The sequence below is a fragment of the Spodoptera frugiperda genome, chromosome 27 (genome assembly GCF_023101765.2).
Source record: "Spodoptera frugiperda isolate SF20-4 chromosome 27, AGI-APGP_CSIRO_Sfru_2.0, whole genome shotgun sequence".
Lineage (NCBI taxonomy): Eukaryota > Metazoa > Arthropoda > Insecta > Lepidoptera > Noctuidae > Spodoptera > Spodoptera frugiperda.
Genome location: NC_064238.1, coordinates 1,548,175 through 1,575,558, shown reverse-complemented (window position 1 = coordinate 1,575,558; position 27,384 = coordinate 1,548,175). Strand labels below are relative to the sequence as shown.

The following is a 27,384-nucleotide window of genomic DNA, read 5'->3' as shown; positions in this document are numbered from 1 at the left end:
ACAGAAAAATGTACGTTGGACTAGTAAACTGACCGGAAAAGGTCCATTGCCTGTCATTTTTTACATTGAAATACAACCGCGGTATTCAAAAACATGAAACGCAATTCCCTTTAATGTCCCTCCCGCGTTTTAGTGAACATTTTGTTCTTAAAATACTGTGACAGCTATTTCACAGACACCAAGTAAAATACGTACCGAAATGACTTGAAAATCCTAAAGTTTATTGAGGAATTCCTATGTAGTAGATAAGTTTGGAATTGTTCAAGTTTGCACTTTCGTGCGATGTGAACTTGTGTGCTCGCTCAATTTCGAATGCTCGACGGTGCGGTGTTGTCACAATATTTGCTGTTTGTGCCGCAATGCGCCGCGTCACACGGAAATTTTTCGAGGCTTTATGTAAAATTTAGATATGCCGCGCATGTGCAAAGTAGGTCAAAGGCGAATGTGTAACATTTTTCGAAAGCGGATTGTGGAAACTGGCACATTGTTGTACAAAAGTTGACTTCAGTCTGTTTGCAATGATGAATGGTAGAATCCCTTTCGCGTTGCTCGCATAACTTTGACGGCGTACGCTTTGCAAGGCCCGGACGTATGTTTATTTGCCGCAGTCGTTGTGGTGTAATCAGAACAAACAGGACATTCCCTAAAAGTTAAACACATAATTGCTTTTCTCTGTTTATAAACATTAAACGATCCATTGGTTCTAGACAGCAACAGAATTTATTTTATTTTCATGTTTTGAAATGTAACTTTTTTCATGAATTTTACTGTGACTCTTTTTGCTAACGTCATTTATCTTATTTCAAAAATTATTCGTAAAATTTTTCATTGTCAGAAAACGAAAATAAAAACGAATACAGTGACAAAACCTTTACAATCGCACATACGGGTCTAATAAACTAAAATAAAACTTAACTATCATCAATCATTCACCAATAAAACTATGTTCGAGCAAAAAGCGATCAGAAAAATCTGCACTTTGAAATAAAACCTCAGAACTCCGTTCATTCCCTTTGATTTGTTTTTGTCTAGAATATTCAAAGGCCTCAAAGCGCTCCGGTCTAAATGACCTAACGTGACCAAGTCGTGCACGCGTTCGGATAAAATAAAAACGTCAAGCACAAAGTGTGTTGTAAATTTTTATTTTAAACGTCAGCTCATAACACGGATACAGAAACTGGATATTCCCAAAATTTCGACGATAACAGGCGTGTCATCTCCTCTTACTTAAAATAATATTACGTAACTTAAGCCTGAGGTACTCTTGACGAGTTTTTAAAGTTACTAATTGCATTAAAGCATCCTGTCCTTGAGGCATAATTTGTCAAGTTTTCCCAAAGAGTTCCGAAGCTGGCTCAAATTAGAGCGAGCAATATTGCGCAGTGCTTAGTGAGCGCGGTGAGATGGACGGCGTATTTAGTCTAATATATATCTGTGGTACAAACTAAGTCATTTAAGCTTCTACAGAATTTGTGAAAATTGAATGAGTTATGAACAAGTCGACTTAAATTTAAATTTTATGTACGTCTATGAAGTGATATTATTTTAGTATTTATGAACGAATAGACTTTTGAAATAGTTTTATAATTAAACTAGCTTTCCGCCCGCGGCTTCGCCCACGTGTAATTCGGTACAGGCAATTTGCGTCTGATAGTCTGATGACTATTCTATCTATGAATATATATTCTATGAAGCTCATTCACATGGGATGATTCCCATGTGAATGAGCTGATGATGGAAGGTACAACTCCTCAACGGTTAGGAGTTGAAAGAAAATTCTTACGAAGTTATACGTACATGTGAGGCTATTAGGTTGACCTGATAATAAAAAGTAAATCTCATTAACGTTAAGAATTTAGGTGAAAATGGATGCGGACAAATTTCGTCTCTTCACTTGTTTCCTTTTAGCTGTTTGTATGGGTAGTGTTAACACAAAATAGGGATTTAAAGGCGTGATGTTATTAATGTTATGCATGTATGTACATAATTATGTATGTTATTAATTATGTTAAAGAGACGACTGAAAGTTGTACTACAAAGTCTTTTTTTTTAAGGATGGGAAATCATCAAATGACCTCTCCCGCTCTGGGTGGAACGGAAGGGAGTGTCAGACTTTTACTGACTAAAACCCACCTCGTTCCTTCAGTTGCCCTTTGCGTTCCGGGGCCACCGGCTCAGTTTATCCCGTTTCCCCCTTGGGGGTTGACATTTCAAAAATCCCTTCTTAGTGCTCACTTATGTTACTAAAGGAACCTCTGTTCAAAATCTCAGACTCCTGTACCGAGCGGTTTCGGCTGTGCGTTAATAAATCAGTCACCCAATCGCACCCCTAAATCACGATTGGAGGGTAGTTTGAAAAAACTTATAATGTCAAACATATTTACTTTCCTATGTACGTGTTCATGCCAAGTTTCAAGATTATAAACCCAAGGAATTAGATTTTTCATAGAAACGTTTTTACCCCTTTTCCCCCCTTGGGGGTTGAATTTCCAAAAATCCTTTCTTAGTGCTCCCCTACATATCCCAAGGAACCTACATTCCAAATTTCAGCTGTCTACGACCAGTAGTTTCGACTGTGCGTTGTCTGTCAGTCAGTCACTCAGTAACGGAAGAGTTTTATATATATAGATTGTAGTAATAAATTTAGATTAAGTGATGCTTGTTTGTTAGTGCAGAAGCCTGTTCAATTTAATTTTTAAATTAAACTATATACATTTTTTATCAATGAATACGGTAGATTGCAGGCATTATTTATACAGTTCAATGGCGTACTATTGGAGGAGTTTATGTACGTTCAGCAGTGGATGGAAACAGGCAACAATAGTGACGATAATGATAGTGCTCACATAGTAATTTGACGTTCAATACTGTACAAGTATTAATTTAACATAAGATGTCATTAGATATATACATTTGTTGTGCGTGTATCAAATATATTCCAGTATGAATATAAAAACCCAACTATGACACCTAAACAGAAAACTTTAAGATTAATAAGTGTATCCTCAACGTCATAACGAGCCAGTCTCATTCTCATTCATATTATTAAAAGGAACGAGACAGCCATACCGTTCAGTGCTGCTAGCCATTTGAGCGCAAAGCTATATATACGAGTAATTTGGTAATCCACGCATGCGTGAAAAACCGCTGATGTTCATAGACGGTAATAATTATTAAAATTAAAACCAATGGCGTTATATGGGGCAAGTTCACGCGCGCTCCCCGGGTATTGTGATAACTGGAGCCAAATAAAATTGTGGGTAACGTTATTGTCTTTTATTATTTTTGTCTTTCTTATAATATTTTGTTTCTATTTTCATTTTTGTTATATTTGTTTGTGTGTTATAAGTGTGGGAGAGCTTAATGTTTCGGCACAAATGGGCGGGTTTGACATCAGCGATATCACGTGAAATAATGCCGGTTAGCCTAAGTTACTCCTTAGTACATCAGATATCTGCGAATATAATTCCCACTTAAATCGGTCTAGCCATTTCATAGCTTAGCCGAAACAAACAGACAGACAGACAAAAATTGTAAAATATATTATGTAATTTGGGTGTATGTATCGTATGTATATTGATATACATGTAATAAAAATGGTTGTTTCAGTATATGGGAACGAAATGAGTTTGTTTAAAAAAATACAGTTAACATTGATGTTATTTTACAAAACGCATAAACACAAGATAAGTAACTTAACCCACCGTAACTACGATTTTGGACATTATAACATATATATTATAAAGTCCAAACCACCAAGCATACGTACAAAACATACAATACAACTATTCACTTGCCACTAACCTAGCAACTATGAAACATAAAACATATCGCGTTAGTATGCCGGTCGTGTCGTCCCAAGTTGCAGTATAAACTTTAACAATTTCCGCAGTGTAAGATGCATCCTCCTCGCCTTTGACCGTTTCTTGGGCATGTGCGCTGTTCCTAAATGGGGGACTGAAGATGGCAGGAACATTGTCTTATAGTGACACAACTGCAGTATTATTGTAATCAAATTCAAATTATTTATTCCTCTCAGAAAAGTTACAAGAGCCAGATTAAGTAATACCTTGATCAACAAAATGAAAACCTTTGCGAGTGTTGGTGTCTTTACTAGGTTTTTTTTTTTATGGTGTAAGCTGGCAAACGACGGATCACCTGATGGTAAGCAATCGGCAGAGGCGTTACAAGTGCGTTCCCGGCTTTTTGGGGGTTAGGAATTTAAAGGTTGTTGGGATATTGGGGATTGAGAAAGGGATAATTGGGCTTCCAGTAACCTCACTCACACAACGAAACACAACGCAAGCGTTGTGTCACGTCGGTTTTCTGTGAGGCCGTAGTATCACTCCGTTCAAGCCGGCCCATTTGTGTCCAAGCATGGCTCTCCCTTACTTTACTAACTGCCACCTATTCCGAAAACAATAACCATGATCCAGGCTAGCAACAACTTTAAGAAATTTTAATTAAATTAATGAAACTAAATCGTTAACATTTCATTATTGGCTATAAACAGCGTTTCATTATATATGTCCTTGAACAGCTGTTTAGAATAAAAGCGATTGACAAGCGTTTTATGACCGTTTTATGTGCGTTTTGATTGATAGACATTCGCGTAATTGGTCGCGATATCAATATCGGACGACTTTTATAGTTTTCAATTTCACACTTCATAACTGGAATGGGGTTTGGGATTTCAAAGCTTGTTTTTGAGTTTTGAATTATTTTGTGTTTATTCGTTACCGTTTTATTTACAACATTTTTGTGTTTGTTTTAATCGAAATGAACATGTAAGCGTGAATGTGAAACATGATTTTTTTAATTAAAACCTTTTACAATATTATGGGAATGTATTTTAACAGCTAGCGAAACACAATAACATGTCAACTACTTTAGGCCATACGAGTAATTAAACAAAATACATCGAAAACGTTCGACTCGTTTCAGGTTTCAGTGAAATAAACAAAATAATTGCACCCAGTAAGGTTTACAAGTTACATAATAAAATTTGAAATATGGTAACAACACAACGTCACGCCTTTTTAGCTGCCAAGGGGTAGGCAGATCATTTGTGTTGTAAGTCCCATGTAATAGGGGGTGAGCCTATTCCCAAATACTGGGCACAATTCCAGACTCCGTGCTTCTACTGAGATTTTTTTTCGAAAACCGAAAAAAGCCCGACCCGGGAATCGAACTTGAAACCCCTTGTCCGACAGTCGCACTTGCGACCACTCGACCAATGAGGCAGTAAAATGCTAACAATAATATTTAAATTTCTACTTAACCTTTATACCGATAAAATAAAATATTAAATCATAAAAAACTCCGTAATCACGCTACGACTACGCCTTTAATAAAATTATTCACCACACTTTGATTTATTATAGCAAAACATAAATACATTAAATTTTAATTACACAACACAACAGCGCCTATCTACATACAAACGAACAGACGAATCATTTTACCGTAATGGTATTTTCACGTCATTATAATTTTATTTCGAATTATTGACGCTGTCGCAATGGGAGTAATGTTATTACGTTTTTATCATCTACTGCAGTAATTTCGACTCGTTAGTTAAATGGTTAATAGGGTTCAAATTCGACTGTCGAGCGAGGGATCTTGATAAATATTGTTGGAGTTTTGTTCGGTTTTTCAATATCAAAATAATATGACAAATGTGTTTTTTTTTACTAAGTTTGGTTGTTTTTTCGTCTATCTCGCTAAATGTACTAAACAGCTGATGAAAGTGTGTCTTGACACGACCTCACAGAAATCCGTGGCCACGCGTGAATTAACGCTTGTAGTATTATGTGAGTGAGATTACCGACGGCCAAATTACCCATCCTCAATCTTTCCAATCCTCGATTCAACAACAACCCTTAAATTCCTAACTCCCAAAAGGCTGGCAACGCACTTGTAACGCTTCTGATGTTTTGGATGTCTGTATGCGGCGGCGATTGCTTACCATCAGGTGATCCGTTTACTCGTTTACCGTTTACATAATAATGTCTACTATTGCATATAACTCCTGATTAATCCCCATAAAACTAAGAACAAGCTCAGATGTAAAGGCATTCAGTAATCAATACAAACCCCGCCCACAGCATGTCATTTGCGTATTTCTTATTCAGCGGAAAAGTTGAATATTCGCCGAGTAATATCACCCTCGTTCTTACATTACTGCAGTATATAAAAACGTAATAAAATTACTCTCACTGCGTCAGCATCAATAATATTTGTGAATTATTATTATTTTATCGTCATGCTTTATATCTTCGAGGGAGAAGACAGAGATGCACATTAATATTACGACACTTATAAATGTGAAAGTTTGTTTGAATGTTTGTCTGTCAGTCACTCTGAAACTACTGAACTTTTGATGAAATTTGATATACAGACAGGGTATGAGCTGACTTGGGTGATAGGATACTTTTTATCACACAGGAACGTGGGCGAAGCCACTGGTAGAAGCTAGTTTACATTAAAATAATATAATAAAAAATCATTAAATTAAAACAACACTAACTCTTAAAAAACATGACCCAAACCATCAAAGGCTTGAACAAGACCGAAAAGCATTCCATTTGATCGTATCAGGAACTGAGCAAACTTTACGATCGCGTTTCACTCCATGTTTGCCGTACGCGTTAAACTGGTGTAAACAGAAAGCTACACATCATCCACACGCACTTTTATTGACGTTCAGAACAAAAGGCCCAATGATTGTACTGAGTCGTAAATGTAATGTAGTTCTCATTGGAGTTTATGTACTATGTGTTTGTAATAAGGGTAGTTATTACTTAATTCCACTTGCCTCTTATTTAAGAGACCCAGCAAATTGCTAGCGAAACGTGGGTGTTGCATAAAGGGTCACAACGATTTAATTGATGCAGATCATTTACAACGAGCAGATCTGAAGGCCATTGCAGTTGAAGAAAATTGGTGGTTATATACTGTTAAGTAATTCAAATTTAATTTACAATAACTTTTTTATGAGTAAAAAGTGGATTCTCGAAAACTCATCAGCGATTTATGACTTAGAAATACTTCTGACTCACCATCACAGAATTATGGGAGCCTAGTACATTTTCCTCAAGGACAACTCCCAAAGATTCAACTCTACGGCGTATATATAAAAAAGTTACTTTAGTTTTTTATCTTCGTCTTGCTAGAAATTTGGGCAAATCCCCACTTATCCTTCACTTAAGACCTAAAAAGCTTTTGTTGAAGATTTGAAGTGTTCAAGGTCAAATGTGAGGTACGATGTTTTTGTTACCTACGAGTAGTAGCAATCTGCTTGATTTGTATTCATAGATTTTGGGCTTGTTAGGATATTTGTATGATCGAGGTGTTCTGTACCTGTGATAGATAAGCGGCATTGGTTTTACATTATGTAAAGGCTGTTATATAACGAAATAAAACTTTTTTTTAAGATATGAGCCGGTAAACGAACTACCTGATCACCTGATGGTAAGAAATCGCCGCGGCCCATGATCATCCGAAATACCAGAGGCATTACAAGTGCGTTGCCAAGCTTTTGAGGGTTAGAAATTTAAGGGGAATTTGAGATTAGGAAGATTGGGAAGGGCTAATTGGGTCTCTGGAAACCTCATTCATACAACGAAACACAACGCAAGGGTTGCTTCACGTCGGTTTTCTGTGAGGCCGTGGTATCACTCCGGTCGAGCATGACTCTCTAACAATTAAATTAGCTTTATACGAATGGCATAAATTCTATCATTACAGAGACTGAGCGATTTTAATTCATTCCATAGTCAAGAAATCTGTTGAAGCAAGAATAATCCATTCACCAGTTAAACGCAACGACCTCGTTCAACAAGATTCTCTTTATGGTTCATAAAGTAGTTCGAACAGATTCAAAATTCCGACGTCCACAGATCTATTTGCATTTAATTGTAACAGGCGATTATGCCGAAATATCTACTGCACCTGCAGTTTAATCGTTCCAAAAACCAGAGCAGGATTAATTAGAATTTTTAATTACAGAATCGCTCGCGACTGTAGTCGGTGAAGAACTTTTGTACTGACGGTGACTTACAGAATTCGTTCTCTGAAATTGGCTGTAACTGGAAAGTTGGCCGTTCGCTCTGTGCAGCGGCTAATTGTACTTCACTTTTGTTTGACGGTTACGTTCCATTGCAGGTATTGATCTTGCGAAGGAACCGTTTGTAACTTCAAAATTGATCTTAAAGTCTTCAATATTTGAGTAGGTTTTTGCGAATTTTAAAAATGGAATTGTAGGTAAGTTAATGTAACATAAAATCTAAGTCTCATAGTTTTTAATCAACTTGAAAAGTGATGGAGACAAATTTGAAATGTACAAAATGTAATTGCAACAAATGCCAAAAACAACAAAAGTGAACTGAACTAAACCGACTGCGACAGAATTAATTATTCACCAAAATCTCTAGCCTTGTACAGACAAAGTCGTGTTTAATTTCAAACCCGTCCTAATAGAAATTAAACACGTGATCTTGTATATACATAAGTATATAAGATAGAAAACACGTCACCTGAGGTCTGAACAAGTTGATATCGTTCGGTAGACTTGTGGATTAGCGTGGGAGGAGACTTTTGCTATAAAATATGTAGGTAGGGCGGAAAGCTGTTATTCTAAGTAACGAAGGCACGACATAACAGGATTAAGTAATGGATAGGGTTGCCAGTAGTTGCTCAAACTTCCTTTGTTTTGGAAAATTTATCTAATAAGGACAAAGTTTTTATTACTTACGCAGCGCGTGTGTGACGAAATATATTATCTCTCGTCGAGTTTGTAGTGTATATAAAATGTTTGTTTTGTGTTTGAACCCTGGATTTGTCTGAATAGGGAGTTAGAACTAAGAATTGTTTATTTGAGTATGTGTTCTTCTAAGAGCGCTGATCGCTTACCATCAGGTAATTCGTTTGCTTGTTTTTATTCCATAAAAGGAAGGATAAGCAGAGACCTTGTATACAAATTAGTATTATATTATACAGTTTGGTATGTAACTTATTTTTCACTAGCTGTTTTGTTATTGTTATATATCATGCGTCTAATAAACTGTCCAGAACCCATACATCAGCAGGGTTTTTGCTATTACTTACTTTTGTATTTTGCTATGTTGGCTACGTGATATTTACAACATTGTGCTACGCAATGCTACTCTACTAACAGTTACGTGAAAGCCATTAAATATAAATAATTAATATAACTTGTCTCAAAGTTTAATATGAAGTATACAACAAGACTCGTATACATCTTATTGTTGTGTATAAGATTCATTATGATCACATTTCTATATCAAACCTACGTACAAATCGTTTCTTGTTTTCGTATAAATTAAATTATAATATTAATTATTCAAAGAGCTCTTTAACTTTGCAGACTTGTAGGATGGGTTTATTGTACAGACTCCTGGGAATTCTATAGACAGTTCGTAAGAAAATTCTTGTTGTAAATAGAATTAATGCTAAATATAATTAAAATCGTCCTATTTCTGTCACACTACTTAGTGTAGAGAGAGACAAAGTTATAATTGTATTCAGTGCTGCTTGTTTTCACTTGGGTTGTGTTAAATAGGTGTTATTTATAATTTTAATTTAAGGCTAAGTAACACAGCTTTGACTATGTTTGTGACTCTCTAAAGAGGTGGGTCTTGTGACAAAACCTATACCTATACCTATATAGGTGTAGATTTTGTTTTTGGTTAATTGAGATTAGGCACATTGTAATATTTACGTAATTTTATGCTATGTGACATTTGCTTAGAATCTCATTATCAGTCGATTATATCAATTCATATAATATGTTTTTCATTTCAATGATTATGTAATAGTTTTAAGGCGGTTAGCAACGTGTTAGTCACCACCTGTCATTTGGTGATACATACGTCTATTAGCTGCTGTAATCTGGTATTTTTTATTATAATTAAGGGGCAGGGCAGCGCTCTTGCCAAGTCAAGCGTAAAACAAACACTGCCGTACCATCATTACTGGAACCATTTGTTCACATTTTCAGACCTCTATTTGAGAACCTCTGCATAAAAACAGAACGCAGAAATTAATGAAACAGACCGTTAGGAGACTTACATAAAAATCATTAGTAAGAATTGCTCCAAAGACAAAAAAATAAGAAAGCATTAATTAAGTTACACCTATTTAAGAGTCCACACAACTTATCCAGAATGTGACATTTAACTCAAATCCTATATAAACAAAAAAAGGCGTAACACAAACAACTTCCTACACTCTCAAAGGAAAATAAACAAGTCAAAAGGGCAAAGAAAAAGAGAAAATGTCAAATGTAAAGATCGATTGTTTAGCCAAACAATTAAGAGTCAATGCACGTACGTAAGAAGGTGCCGTTTTGCGTGGTACGTACCTAATTTAAGAACTGGGACGGGATAAAAATAATTCGTTATCGGGTAAGAATAGTGTCGCCATGATTGTATGTTTAGAACTACCAATTATGTGTGGATTGATAATCTTGAAGACGATTAAATCAGTTCTGGCCATAACTAATATAATTTTTGTGATCGTTTGGAACCTTCACGAGACATATTTTAGCTTTTAAAAACCATAGGATTGTTGAGATATTTATTATTTCTTATAAAAAAGGTAATTTTTTATTGTATAGCATTCATATAAAATTATAAGAACTGGGTACCTGATTCCTATAACAGCCATACCTAATGTGATGTGTAGTCAACGTCAACAGACGTCGCGGCATACCCAGAAGGAGATGGCGGGACGAACTTGACACCTACGATAAGGATTGGCCGCAGAAAGCTCTGCACAGAGAGGAGTGGATGGAGGATAGGGAGGCCTTTGCCCTGTAGTGGGACGATTGCAGCTAAAAATAAATAAATAAATGTGTAATCACAAACCAGAGGCAGTTAGAAGAATAGTGATCATCACAAGCATACGGAGATTATCACAGGCTTCTTTTATTTAAAAACATTTTATTACACACTAGTTAAACATCTACCTAGCACCCATTGTGGTTTAAACCATTTGATCTTGGGAATAACAGCCTGTACGGCTTTCCAATACCCTTAAACAGGTTTTAATATTAATGTACCTTTTATTTTTAGCATACGGAAAGTGGCCCAATTTTCTAGACGTATTATAAAAGGTACGTATTTTCCTTTTAGTTGTAAGAAGGTATAAGAGGGCTTAAGTTGCCTAGTAATTAAGCTAATGAATTTGTGTAAAGTTATTAGTACTAAGTAGGTGAAATCAAGTGTGATAATTGTGTAATGAATAGAGTTTGACTTTGGTAATAATATTAAGGTTTATTATTTCGGGTGACTGGGTGGCAATTAATATATTGAAAGGCATTGGAATCGTAGATTGTTTAAAGAGTAAAACTGGTAGACTTTGTTGGTTAAGTAAAATCTGTTTCTTCAAGATTGTCGTGGGGGCCTAGGGGTTTAAGACGCCCGCTTCTCATGCATCAGGGCGCGGTTTTTTTTTTTTTAAGTTGTTTTAAGGGTAGAAAATCATCCAATGACTTCTCCCGCCTTAGGTGAGGCGAGAGGGAGTGTCAGACTCTTACTGACTAACAACCACCCCGTTCCTTCTCCTGCTTTGAGCCGGAGCCCCGGTAACCTTTTACGTTGTCCGCAGCTCCGGATCGGGCATCAGCCCTACTGGGCCCCATCTGTGGTGGTCTGATGGCTCTTTGAGGCGCGCGCGGAACGCGACGCGCCGCACGCACGGGTCTGGTTCTGGTCGGGCGGCGAGCTACCCTTGCTCGCCGTCCGCAGACCCGCACTTACGGTGGCCGGAGATCGTCACGCGATCCCCGACGCCCGGAGTGTCTACTGCGGCGGCTAGGACGTGAGGAGGATCGTTCCCTCACGCGCTCCGCCTCCTCCTTAGCTAGCATGACTGCTTCGCAAAAGGAGGAGACGGCGTCCCATCCCCCTCGCTCCGCACCATGGCCTGAACCAGAGCCGGACGCGAGAGGTCACCGTCGCCGATCACAGCCCTAAGGACACGGCGGTGTTCAGCCCATGCAGGGCACACCGCTACTGTATGCTCCACCGTGTCCTCCGGGTGGTCCTCGCAATGTCGACACCCGGGCGTTTCCTCCCGCCGAATCCGAAACAGGTACCTACCGAAACTTCCGTGTCCGGTAAGCACCTGCGTCAGGCGGTAGGTGAGAGCGCCGTGACGCCTTTCTAGCCACTCCTCAAAGAGGGGTCTTACCGCTGCTATAACAGCGAGCCCAACGGTGAAGAAACCTGAACTTATAATTTCTAATTGCTAACCTGTATTAAGAAAGCGTAATTAATGCTCAAACATTTGGTTAGCTGTGACCCCTTATAGGCTGTTGATGGTGTTGTTGATTCTACAAGAACTTTGGTTCTTGGAACAACACCATCAAATGGATGGATGCATGGATGGGATGAAAATGATTTACCAATTGACTACAAAGTTTTTGTTCCTAAATAATTGTCACATTACAATACTAAACTTTATCCTTTATTCATATCTTTTTAATAATGCCAATGTGTATTTTGAACTGCGCTTGTAAGAAACATTATGTACCTTAAACAGTTTTTACTCTAAACATAAGTGATTTACGTTAAATATTATTCATGGGCCGTTATTAAAACGCCAACCACATAGCTCCCGTGGTATTTGACACTATAAATCGTTGACTAAATGAGGATTTGTTTCATTCACAGCATGTAAAGTTGACTGGTGCAATATATCAGTGTCATTTCAGTCGTAAAAAATGTTCTAGATATATTGAGTTTAATGTGCGTTTGTTTTTGTTGGTGTTATAAACATATAATAGAACGTTTCAATCCCACATATGAGACCAATGCCCTGAGTTTGCTTTACTTTAAACGTACAATAGTTGCAAATGATACCGTCAAAACGTTGTTGCAGTGAATGCCGTGCAAAGTATAGCGCGTTCGGTTCCCGCACGATGCAACTCTTAGTTTGATCCAAAAATTATTGTTTTGGGTCTGGGTGTTACGTGGATATGTACTTGTTTGTATGTAAACGCACTCATGCGTTAGAGAAAAGCAATGTGTTTTGAAAAAACAGGAAGAAAAAAATATGGTTTTCGGTTTTGATTATCAAGTTAGGCAAATTTTGGAAAATTTTGGATATACTACGGAATCCAAATTAGGTAGGCGTAATGTAGTAATGTAATTCATGATACTATGTAGTTCAATTTACCTACCATACACATGCATGTGTGCAATAACAGTACCAACCAAACACAATAATCAAATTACGTCATCGATTAGCTTAAACAGCACAGCTTCTTACTACGTATCTATTCGAAAACTTAGAACTTCGGTAGTCAGAAACTCGCTTTAATGTTCATAGATGTTTTAATTACACCCTCGGCAGCTAGCTAATATCATTATTATCCTCAATGGAACGCGAACGTAATGTGTTTTGTAAGAGTTTACAGTTACACTAAATAACTTTTAACATTTATCTCTTAAATGACTAAAGCGACATGTTTTTGGTAATGGTTTTAGCTACAATATGTCTAGTGTTTGGATAATTTTCGTTCGTGTTCCCAGAGGTGTTGTTAAAGGGATGATGTGTGATCGTATCGGGTAGGAGTAGGCTTATTTATGTTTATCTGGTATCTGTTTCGGTGGTCTAGAGGTCATAGGAGTTAGAAGTCAAAACATTCTGAGATTTTCGACTTTGGGTAAGTTTGTATATTGCTTATTTTACGATTCTAAATCCTGAGAAACTAAATAGGATTTCAATGCATTATATCTTAGAACTTGGAATCGAGTTTGAATTAAAATAAGTATTTCTTTTTATAATTTTTATTCCAAATAATTGTTATTTTTCAGTTTTAAAATCCAATCTCAAACCAGAGCAAAATTCTACTAATCTCAATTTTCAACACCATATAACTATTTAACCTAAGAATTTTAACAGAGTAATATGAACGGAGGCAATTGATAGCGTATCGTTGACATTATTGGTACTTGTAGACAACACTTTACGAAGCAATTCATTAGCTCGAAGCTTTTATTCGAAGAAAATTGCTAACGATTTACTTAGTAACTGATACCAAGCGAAGTAATTTCATTTGAGGACTGTAATGTGATCCTGTTAATTTAGCACTCTATGTTTTAGATTCGATCGCAATTATGACAATGTATTTTGTTTCCTAAGTGCTTAGGGGAAGGTGTATTTTACTTTGTTTTTCTAGGTATTGGAGATGTGTTTTGTTTTTGAATAGAGGTCGAAGAAGGATTGGAAGAATGTTGTTATATGAATAGAAGTCGTGGCCCCATTTTTTGGGCCTACACTTTTAAATCCAATAAGATAATCCATCTAATATAATCTACAGATTGTATTATTATTCCAGAATGCTGAAGTCCCACTGGTGACTGGGTAACAATCTTTCAAAATGATTAACCTCAGCTTTTTGACATAGCTTCAAACAAAATGTCATGATGTCATCATGATTATTACCATTTTTATAAACAAACAAAAGAAAAGAATTTACCTGTACACAGGATTATCATCTCGGTACCAGACTACGAGAAGTAGACTGTCGTTGTGCATCGGTGGTCTGATGTCACAGGGCATGTCTGCCTCGCCGCCGACGATCGCTGGTACTCGCGTCACCGTCGCGGCTACAGGCGATGTTACCACCCCTGTGGAAGAAAAGAAAAAGTCTTTAATATCTATGGCCTATGGTGTAAAATTATTTGAAAAATGAGATAGAGTTATGAGGGGCAATCAACTAGTAAATTCCTTACTTTTTTATGGGATAGGTCGTTAAATGAGCAGATGTATCGCATAATGGTAAATACTGGCTATGCAAAACTCTGTGAACACCCACAACACTAGAAAAAAGGTAATAACAACTAAACGTTTTACGTGTGGGTGTGGGTGTGTTTCGGTATCATTGGATTGGCTAGCTTCGACTAGCTCGACTGGACTGATACCACGGCCTCACAAAAAAGCAGACGTGAAACAACGCTTGCATTGTAGGTTACCGGATGCCCAATTACCATCTTCCCAATATTCCCAATCCCCGATTCCTCAACAACCCTTTAATTCTTTACCCCCAAAAGGGCAACGCACTTATAACGTCTCTGATATTTCGGACGTCCATATGCGGGGGCAATTGCTTACCATCAGGTAATCCATCTGCTCGTTTACTGGCTTATACCACAAAAAAAGTATTTTTCCATTTTTACTCCGCATTCTCCTTGAAGTTGCATCACCCGTTCACTTTAGTATGTAGCGTGCACAGCATTGGAGAATCTCGGATGCAACCGAGTAGTATCGCTAAAACTTGATAGATTACCAGTCCGTGTACCATTGTGTCGGACGATGAAACATTGCGCTATCGGTTACACATGAATGATGGTATAGATGCACAAGATGGTGATAATGATACTGTGTAGGGTATTGTCGTATTTTAATGAATGTATAGTGTTTATTGATTCGTTTTTATTAATGTAACATTTTACATTATTTAAAATATTAATTAATGTGTGAGATAAAAATTGTGGACATTAGCCAATTACCGTACATTTTTCATCCGACTAGTATCTTTAACTCTACATCAGAAGTTTACAATACGGTACAATAAATATAGTTAGCAACATCTGACAACTTATAGTTCGGCGAGATTAGATTCAAGATTACACCTCAGTAAAACATCAACAACATACACCAATTTTTGTCTATCTGTTTGTTCTGAGTAATCTTTGAATTATCTGGACCAATTTTGGCAGGATTCCGCAGGTACGAGTTCCTAAGGAGTGACTTAGACTTTTATTAGTCACAAAATCCGTAATCTACGCGAGCAAAGTCGCTGGCATCGGCAAGTTTAAAATAATACTTTTGTGTTTCATGCCTCAAACAAGTCTTAAACACTACATAGAAGACAACTATTACGTGACCTCACTTTTGACATCACATAAATTACACCGTCATCAACCCTCAAGCGTAACAAAGGAATTTGACGATTAATATTACATACTTAGGTAAAAATATATAATAACACTAAAGAATCCTTCCTAAGACAGACACCAACACAAAAAACCTAGTACTTCAACAAAAGACTTGTAACAATGCAGACACTTAATATTCCTTTAACAAAAACCTATTTTCATTACTGAATTTAGAGAACCTGATTTTTTGCTAGAAAAACATCGAAAAATTCTTTTGTTAAAAATGAAATGTTAAAATTCAATCTTTGGTGGCGAGGTCGTGGATGTGATTAGTAAGATAAAACTAAGCTTGAGATCTCGAATTCGATTCTTGTGAAACCTAAATAAAGAAAAAAAAAAATAGATTTTGCCCCTGACTAGGATTTTCTCCTGTGTCGTGGGTGCGTTTACAAATATACAAGTTCACATGCACATGACACCCAGACCCAAAACAACACTTTGTGGATCACACAAAGAGTTGCTCCGTGCGGGAATTAATCGCACTACGTTGCGCGGTAGCCACCACGCCAACCTTGCAATCATAACAAATTCTTTTAAAATAGAATCTTATCATCACCTACTATTTACTATATGTCTAATCATAATATTACAAACGAAAACATTTTCCCTTCACGAAATGGCGAACAAAAATATAATTTCGCAAAAAGTACTTCAAAAACTGAGCAAAGCAACTTTAGTTTTTGTCAGAAATGTACCGAATTATACTGAACAGTTCACTGGTCAGTTCTGTACAAAGGCGCTGGTTGGAAAAATATCATTTTCAACGGACCCCTTAGCCAATCCCCGTGTTTATCTACTTAAGGCCTTGTATGAAACAGTGTTACGTTGTAAGCGCGTGAAATCCCTTAACACGAAACCAGTATTCGGTTTAGGGTGTGAACGGTAGCGGATAGACATTGGTGTTTTTGTCGATAGGTTTTATTTTATAGTGCTTTGCTTTTTGTTGTTGGAAAACTCTTAATTACCTAATTCGATCGTATGAGATGCTATTTGAAGAAAACTAATCTATTTTCATGTTGCCAAAATATACCCTATTACTTGTTTAATACCCTGTTATAACATATAAGTGTCAAAATAAACTAAAATGTTTCTCAACAAAAAACACTGTTCGTCTATGTACTATTTCTGCACTGTGATGATTTTAAGCTATAAGTATGTATATCTAGTTATAGACATAGCTAAAGGTAGGTTAGGAATTTGCGTTTTTTAAGATACCTGCGCATTTTTTTGTTCATATATTATGAGTGTTCACATTTATGACACGAACATTTCATGCAATTTTATCCAATGCACATAAAGTCTGGTGCTGGCAGTGAAAAAAATATAATTTCATCACCATCTCTTTCAACTTATACCCCAACACACAAGGTTTGAAAAACAAGAAAATGACATTCAGTGGTGGGTATGTACCGAGCTCAACCGGACAATGTGGACGACACGCACACCTGCCAACTAAAAACCTTTTTGGTATTCGGCACGGCATAAATACGAGGGTACGTTGGCTAACAAAAAACCTTAGCCTCCTCATGTTTTAATATTACCTGCGTAATAAGATTGTAATATATAGTTCTGTTGTAATATCTTTAAAAAGAAAGGATGTTTGCTTGAGATGTGAATGTAGATTTGTGTTTTATGACGTTCTAAACTATTTATGCCATGGTTTCAAAAATATTTATGATTGTAGTTTCTTTTCAACGTAATTAAGTATTTTGATATAAAGTCAAAGTCAAATCATTTATTCAAATTAAATCATAAATAGGTACTTTTGAAACGTCTACAAATAAAGAAATAAATAATAGTCTGTCAGTCTATCCGTCAGTGAAGCTAGGTGCACGTTCCAAAGTGTATAAAGTTAATTCTTTTATTAGACAACTAAACCTCTTCTATAAATACTGAAGTTAATAGCTATAGCAATAAAGTTGAATCTAAGAAAAAAATGTGAGTTTCTAAATTAGGTCCCTAAAGTCGCTACATAAGATTGGTGTAATCGAAAAATACTTGCTTCTTTGTATTTTCCCTAATTACTATGTCATTTGCAAGAAGATTTTCTAGATTAAGTTACTCCCACAACATATTTTCTCTTATATGAAGCTTTTAGAAAAAGATTTAATAGGATAGTCAACTTAATAAATACTACACTAAAGTCTAATTTTGAATATCAGTCACCAGGTCAATAACTTAGCTAGTTGGAGTTTAAACCGAAATGAATGTAGTCATTTCATATAACTTCAAACGCCTAATAATATAACTTAGGCAAGTTCTAAGTTCTTGTGGTATACTTAGACTGTTAAGTGAAAGTTTCAACAAGTACTATTAAATAGTATACTATTGTTTAGCTACAAAATTGTGTTTTGTAACTTAAGATTTCAGTTTCCAACAGTTGTCAATGTTGTTATGTCTGTAGACTTATCAAGGTCAAATATTCTAAAGATCATAAATCAAATTTTAACTGTAGTATGGCTATGGATAAAATATTGTGCATAATCCCACACTTTAATGTATAGTATGTATCGTATTCATACTATACTAAGTTTCTTAAAGAGCCGATGTTTAAAGACCTATTTGGATTCAATTCGTAGTACCTATGTTTGATGTCAATGGTGATAGATTAGGGACACAGTAAATTTGCCTGATCCAAAATTAAATTAACGGTCTTTTCAAGGTCAGAATAAATAGGTACTATCTAAGTCTGTGTGCTCCATCTTTGATCTAGGCATATCTTCGGTTTGCCGTTTAGGCAGAAAGCAAAAAAAAATATATTCCATAGCAGCGTTATAAACCAATAAAGCTCTCAAAAACCAAACGAAATTGGAAGAAAACGTTTTTTTAAAAAGCACAATAGAATTGCTTTTTAGTATTAACCCCGGAGTAACATCAACGGTGCAATTCAGTGCAGTTTATTACCTATCCTCAAGCGAACAATAGACCTCTCAGGTGACTTGCAGTTGGGAAAACAAGCCATTCGTTGTTCTACTACTTTCATCAGTCACAATATTGCATTCGACTGAACTAGCCCGTTTTACGGATTATGAGTTTGCCGAAAGAAGCAAGAATTGCGTTTCATGTTTTTGCAAACTGTATGGAAGTTGTTAATTGGATCTTTTCATGGTCTCTTTGGATCAGTGGTGGCGAAATTGTGCTTTTTATGTCGGTCTTGACCAGTGAAAATGCTGAGAGTGGTAGTTTAGGCAGATTAGACAAGTTGTGAGAGACTGTTGAGATATAAACAGTTTAAGTTCCTAATTATTTAACAATTTCAGGATTAGAAAAAGTCAACACAAACACACATAAGAAACATAATAATTATTACATTACTTTATTACATGTGTTTGACAAACATGTCCATCCCTTTAATGTATCTTAAAATGGACACAATAACAAAAGCATTATTTCTATTCTAATTTCTGAAACTAATCTCTACAAGCATAAAAACATTTCGGTACCTATTAGATATTATGTAATACGACTATCCAATCGGTAATATGTCGCTGATACAATACCTTAGACATTACATTCGTTAATTTTTTCTTCTCTCTAATCTCATGATCCGATAGAACGGTAATCCAATACGATTGGGAAAGCTATAATGTAGTTTTTTATAGCATAAAAGTTAAATACATAAGTTTAAGTCCACATTTCGTCATCATAATTATATCAACTCTTCAGACGTTCCACTGCTGGATACAGGCGTTCCTAGTCAAAGTTAGCATAGAAGCAACTTGCCATTATAAAAAATACTAGCTACTCCTGCACGGTTTTATCCGCTCTGCTTGGCTCCTACAGGTCGTAGTGTGATTTATAGTCTATTTATATCTTTCTCGGTAAATTGATAATCCAACACAAATAATATTTTTTCAAAACAAATTATTAGTTCCAGATATTAGCTCGTTTAAATAAACTCTTTACCTTAGTTTATTTATTACTCTAGATATTATCTTTACATTTAGTCACAGAAAACTTCATTACCCACTATTTACCTTATCCTAGTATCAAATCAGAGATCACACAAGACAATGATAAACAGTCGTGTAGAATTAACCACTAGAATAACAAGACGGTTAAGTCTACAGCTACTTAACTGCCATCCGAAGTGTTTATGTTGGATTAATCTAAATATTTGGGCCACTGGGAACCTTTGACACAAAGGATGTATCTACCTTATATACACACATCCTATGTACACACGGGTATATAAAATCAGTATAAAATGATCTTCGAATGTACGATAAGTTCATACAAAGCAAGACCATGATAATCTGGTTTTGTGTAGCTCAATGTGAAGCCGTCTGAACATTCTGCGAAGGAATTATTAATTTCCGTAGTCTAAATGTAACGTGTTTGCGAATTTATTTTCAGATTATTAATTTAAGTGAATGTTTGGGGAAAAGTAGGTGGTTTAGACGTCATATTCATGTATGAAACTGGTAGTAGGTCACAGTTTTATGTAAGTGTGGGAGAGCCATGCTTCAGCACGAATGGGTCGCCTTGACCGGAATGATACCATGGCCTCGCAGAAAACCGTCGTGAAACAACGCTTGCGTTGTGTTTCGTTGTTTTAGAGAGGTTACCGGAGAACCAATCTTCCTAATCCCCGATTCCCCAATAACCATTAAATTCCTAATCCCCAAAAGGCCGGCAATGCACTTAATAACGCCTCTGGTGTTTCGGGTGTCCATGAGCGGCGGTGATTGCTTACCATCAGATGATTCGTCTGCTCGTTTACCGGCTTATACCATAAAAAAACAAACAATTATTTTTGTCTTTTCAAACTTTCTCTTTTACGGTACTGTATTAGTAAGCAATGTCTCAAATATTACGTACATTTTTTATACGAGCACATAAAATAAAATATGGGAACCAAACTGGCCTTTCGATAAAATGTCACTGAAAGCATGTTCTGACCTATTGTGACACGTAACATCCGATTTATGAGTTCAAGATATAATGTGGTTCAAGGAAAGTTGGAAGGTCTCAAGGCTTGTACCAATACGTACAGACACAAAAAGTACCTTAATATGTACAGCTGTGCCTACAAGATGTTACGAATATTCCAAATCAAACTATTCTATGACATACATATTTCAACTCTGTCATAATTTTAAGTCAAAGTATGTACCTATTTCAATACTTACTTAACCCGCCACTGGTGACGTGTATTTGTCTTACATAGTCAGTGACCCTGGTCTCCTGCACCGTGATTTTGTGGTTCATGTATATTTTTTTTATTAGATTTTTAGATAGATATTTTGAATTAGAAACGATATAAAATAGGACATTGACATTGGAAGGACACAAAATGACATAAATATACAAATAGAAAATAAAAGAGATAAAATGGCATAGAAAGGACATAAAAATAAAACGCCCGCATTGCTGTGACACTAATGGTACAGGGCGAGTAGTTAGCTACGTGAAATCGTAACCTAATCTGATAAACAGTTTAAAGTTATTCTTACTTTTTAAATTACCCTGTCTCATAGACATATAGGTCACCAATGGCGGGTTAATAAGACACATTGTAAACATCAAAATTGAATCGTCCGTCAGTCTGTCTGTCAGGTACTTTGAATATTAGAGAAGCGATCAGCCCTACCTCTGATGATGTCTTTGATGTTCTGTCTAAACCAACTTACGGTTATCATTGGTAGCTTGGAGCGTTTACAAAACGGGTAATGAGAAATGTATCACTGCGAATTAAGCTACATCAAATATGTTTGCAATCAAACAACAACTGCTTTAGGAGGTAGATATAAGGGGATTAGTGTCTGAGTGAGAACCTCAATTCTCGCGGTTGAAAATGAAAATGTTTGGTGTAAAATTAGAATGTATAGTTAAAACAGTGGTTAGGTGACTGACTGCTTCGATAGGCAGCCAGAAAAAGACCCTAAATTCATATTTAGGGTGATTTTCTACCAGAGATGTGCTATGTAGCTATGTTACGAAGATGTAATAGCTAAGCTGTGAAACTATGTGACCGTTTTCACTGATACTAAACTATGCAGCTATGTGAGAAAGATGCGCAGCTCGAGTATGCGATGTATCGATAGTATGAAAGCCACCCATAGCTCGCCTCCATAGCATGCATAGTTCGTTTCCGCCAATGCACATGACTGGTGCAAGCCAAACGCATCCACAGCAACGAAGCATTATACATCTCTGGGTGAAAAGTACCATTTGAATTTATTTTTTTTATTTTTAAACACAGACAAAAATAGCAATTTTTATAGCAATTAATCTCGCAGTGAAAAAAATCAAGCGAATATGACTGGTACCAGTAACTGGAATTAATACGTTTTATGTAACATTTTTATCCTAGCAACACCCGCTATATATAAAAATAGAAACACAATACTTTTTATTGTATTCCACGAGGATGAACAAAAACAGGAAAAGTAACTAAGGCAACTAGTACAATAGGCTTTCTTATCGCAAAAAAGTAATTTCTTAGCCGACATTCGGGTACAATCGAATTGGAACTGGTATCATGGACACATGTAAGATAAGTTGGATTACGATATCTATAGAATATTTTCTGTTAATTAAAATCTTAAATTGACTAAAATACGAAAACTTTGTTAATTATTATGTTTTTAGCCTCTAGCATGGCTTGAAACTTTGTTGTTCCTCGTCATATAATACGTATGTAAGTTGAAAATATCATAATTATTTAATATATTATAATTTGTAATATAAACACGAATATAAACACTATGGTCTAAAAATAAAATGTCATAGTTTCTAAAGTTTTCCAAAACTAATACGTAATGAACAAAATATAACTTAATTTCAACCATACGCATTGAAGAAATTAACCCCACTGTCTTTCAAGTTTTACAAAACAATGTTCTAGTTACCGATACAAAAAAATCTTTACAATTTTGATTCGGGTGCCCACGTTATGTTCACAGGTGGTTTTTCAAATATTCGAACTCCGAAAAAGCATAAATTTTGGAATAGTTCCTAGTATTTCATTTTGACTGATACAAGAACAATGGGCTTACTCTAAGCCTAAAGCCATAAAAGGCCGTATGACATAGAAAACTACACTAGTTCTTATCATTTGATATCATCGTAGAAAAATTTAATATCAGATAGCATGAAAAACCCCACACAAAATAGGTTTTGTTGAGGTCACAAACAGCTTTCTTACGTACATAGGTTACAATATGCGAAATCGTACGAAATTGCTTAGAAACCTATACCACCACGCAAGGCCACCGCATTTAGCGCTCCGGTCGTTCACCCCGTATTATATAATCAATCTTTTAACGTTCCCAGTTAGGATTTAGGCCTTCTCCCCGAGAAAGGGACTGAGCCGTAATCTACCGCGCGACCCAGAGCTTGCTTGATGTCACAATATGTCACTGAATTTTGTTATTCTATGATATTACGATTTTGTAAGTATTTTGTGGACATACATCATGTCTGGAATTCTCTGTAGGGGTATTTAGGGGTGAATTTATTGTTTACCTACTTTTGTGTAGTTGATATTACTGAAAGAGTAATAGAAAGTTAGTCTACCTACGTTTTGAGCTTACATAGAGACTCCTTAGTATTATCTAGAATACTACAAAATAGAAAAGCCTTAGTAAAAAAAACACGGTTTATTCATGTAAATAAATGGAGAAAAGCTAGTTTCGAGTCACAGTGGGATTCTTCCTCATAAACGTAAATTTGCGTGAGTAAACCGTGATTTCTCAGTTGATTAAGTTTGTCTCACGATATTTATTATTGAAAAGCCTTTATAACACATTTTGGCATTTGTTATTTTTCTATATTCTATGGTATAAATTACTATAATGCAACCTATACATAGATATTACTGCAATCATTCCCTATCTACTACCACGTCCTATAATCAAAATTACGTACAATTATTATTTTAATTACAAACGTTTATATAAACCGATAACGCTTACCAAAACCGACAATTTTCTGGAATTAAAAAGCATACGTATGCTGCAATTAGTTTGATAATGCAAATTGTAGTAATTACAACGAAATACGATACAAAGATAGTGTTTTTATGGGGTGTGTACGCGGAAAGTAACGTAAAAATGTATTAATTTTAGCTCGTGATAGATTTATGTGTTGAAAATTATGAATGGTGAACTATAATTTAAATCTATGTAATATTTTTCTATTATTTAGACACAATAAAAATATGGAACGTACTTCTTTTGAAATTGCGGCCTTAACCAATTGAATAAAATACTGAGCAAAGTTCTAACTAATCTAGACAAAGGATTTATTATTGGATTCGTCACGCCTTTTATCCCCAAAGGAGTATGCCGAAGTGCATATTACGGCACGTCATGCCGCTATACAATACACCTACTTTTCACCATTTGTGTTATCAGTCACAAGTAATAGGCGGTGAGCCTATTAGATTTTATTATTGAATTCAAATTACAAAACCAAAAATTACTGAACTTAAAATCAAAACCTTTCACCCTTAGTCAACAATCGCACATCCTACTCCTAAATCAACACGACATTTAAATCATCACAACTGTAATTATGTATTTATTGCCAAGGAAACGCTGTAAGTCTGACATTATTGCCTCACTTCTATGATCCAACGCATTCACACAACAACGACTTTGATAATTGAACGTCACCCACGCATTCCCCGCTCGTAATATTACAGTAGGGGAACACAATTACCCTCATAATTATATAATAATTAATGAGAACCTAATGTTAGGGGTTAAGTAATTAATTAGGACAGTTTTCATAATGCCCCACTGTGAGTTATGTGGCCCTAATCGATTCGCGGTCTCTGTAATTTGGATATTGGGATAATCGGTGGGCTGTGCTTTAGTAGCAAAGTATATAAGGATATATAAATATATATACATGGTATTTACCATGTGATTATGTTCTGATGAATAATCGTGGCTGTTGAACACATAAAGTTAGATAAATGTTTAATTCCAAAGCAGCTAATTCTATTTTAGTCCAATTGCAATATTGGTCAAAATTTCTAAATTTTGTCGTATTTATTACTGAAATGTCCTGTCAATAATAATGTCTGAATGAATATTGAATTTAGTAAAAGTTAAGAATATTTAATTAGTCTCTAAAGTGTAAGAAAACTCATAAATATTTCCTGAAGTACGAGAAAGAAAATAATAAGTTGTTAAGATCAAACTAGCAACCATCTTGAAAACATCAAGTCTTTTATCCCGGAAAGGGTAGGCAGAGGTGCACCTGCTCATTACAGCACATAATTCCACTGTACAATGTACACCAACTTTTCACCATTTGTGTTACAAGTCCCATGTAATAGGGGGCGAGCCTATTGCCATATACTGGGCACAATTCCCGACTCTGTACTACTACTGAGAACTTTTCGAAAAATCGATAAAGTCCAGTACCACGGCTACTCGACCAACGACCCATCTTGAAAAATATCATATAAATAAAGAAACACTTTCCACGTGTATCGTGTATCACACTGATAAAGGCAATGTCAAAGCCCACGCGTGGCCCTCAGATGCAATAAACTTGGGACTGTCAGCAATATATCATCGCTACGTCTTGTGACAACACATGAGACAGCTTAGAACATAATATTAGGGAACTTAGCGTCACTATGTTCAGTGTTTAAGTACTAATTCCTAGGAAATTCTGTTAGTAAATTATAGCTCAAATGTGATGTCATATTTAGTGAAGCGATGAGGCAATCGTGATACTACTAGTATGTGATGGATTAATACATATACAGTATCATTGTAATTTTGAATGAAAAGAACGTAGGTATTAATTTATTTAATTATGTTGTCCTTGAAGTAAGTAATTTTTATTAAATAACAGTGTACAAAACTTTAATGTATGTAGATTTTTTGTTAGCTGTGTGTAATGAAAAGGACAGCACAATAACTACATAGAATTAATAATTAAAATAAAAGACGTATTTCTTTTTAAAAGGCAGGCAACGCACCTGTGACTCGTCTAGTGTTACGGGGGACCACGGGCGGCACTGATCGCTTACCATCAGGTGATTCATCTGCTCATTTGCCTTGTAATTCATAAAAAAATAGCACCCCATTTGCATCCAACAAAACAAAAACAAATTCCAAAGAACGACATTAACCAAATAAAAAAAGTAGAACACAATTCAAATCATAATCCAACCTTACCCTATTCACATAAAATCTTATATCGCATGCCGCACACAAATTAATGAGTTTTACTTTATACGTAGTCAAAACACACCCTGTAGTCCATTTACAAGTATTATTGATGATATTGGGCGGGGCTAAAGTAAATTTTGTCCCTAATAAAGAAAGAAAATACTCTGGTAAAGGGAAGGATACTTGTGTGAGACAGATGGCCAGTTCTTTGTTAGATTGTTACTTTTTTATGTTTTGTTCTGAGGTAATATAGGGGTGGATGCAATATTGGGTGAAGTAAGAGTAATATTTTTTGGCTGAAGATTTGAAAACTTGCAGTAATAACGTGTATTTGGTAATAAGCTTGATCTTAATTCTCTGTTTTTAGTATCTGGGAGCTAGATGCCCCTGCGACATATTTGTACGTTGCCAGACACGACATGGCGCAGTAATTAATATACCTGGTCAGTGGGTAGCCTTAGGGGTGCCTTTTTTTTGAGGGGGAAAAATCCAAAGTCTTTTCCCGCCCTGGGTGAGGCGAGAGAGAGTGTCAGACTTTTACTGACTAAAATTTACCCCATTCCTACTTCTGCTCCGGATAAAAAGACTTTTATTTTTATACCTGTGTTTAACCATGATTTTAATTTTAAGATTAAACAACAAAATAACTAAGAAATAATAATAATTCAAGTAGGCGTCCTAATTTTATTATTAACTAATACTTAAGAGCTACAACAGACTAATCGGAATGTTAAAATTTGAAACGTAATATTATTAGCAATAGCTTTTAAAATTCTACTTCAATATTGTTTTTGAACGTAGACAATGATTGTTAATTTCGCAAACAATTTAGTAAAATGTAAAAAAAAAAACATTTCTTAGATAAAGAATTGAAAGCTGAACATTATACTGCCGCCTACGGATTCATTACATTTTATTGACACAAATCATTCACATTAAACACAAAGAGATTTCTAAGGTAAATATATTTTTCTTTAAGTTTTGTTTAGAACGTTTTCGCTTATCAATATTTTTTGGGTTTGAAATTAGAAATAAACTCAGCTAAGCTATGTTTCTTAAATAAAGAGATGCGTGCTATGGATGTGTGCTATTTCCTACTATCGATACATCATATACTTAAGCTGCGCATCTTCGTCACACTGCTACATAGCTTAGTGTCCGTGGAATCGGTCACATAGTTTCACAGCTTAGCTATTACATTTTCGCAGTATAGCTACATAGCACATCTCTGGTGGAAAAGCACACTAAATGCTGGTATCGTTTATATATCCTGG

At 35.7% G+C, this 27,384-nt stretch overlaps 1 protein-coding gene across 5 annotated transcripts in view; it reads right to left on the bottom strand.

The window, feature by feature from the left end:
- The window catches only part of LOC118282043 (nephrin), a 253,331-nt gene that overhangs the window by 71,100 nt on the left and 154,847 nt on the right, over nucleotides 1–27,384 (bottom strand). For all 5 annotated transcript variants that reach the window (XM_050705443.1, XM_050705442.1, XM_050705441.1 and 2 more), the window contains exon 3: nucleotides 14,510–14,660. In XM_050705443.1, the coding sequence (XP_050561400.1) occupies nucleotides 14,510–14,660 (151 nt within the window). The remainder of the gene's footprint in view (nucleotides 1–14,509; nucleotides 14,661–27,384) is intronic.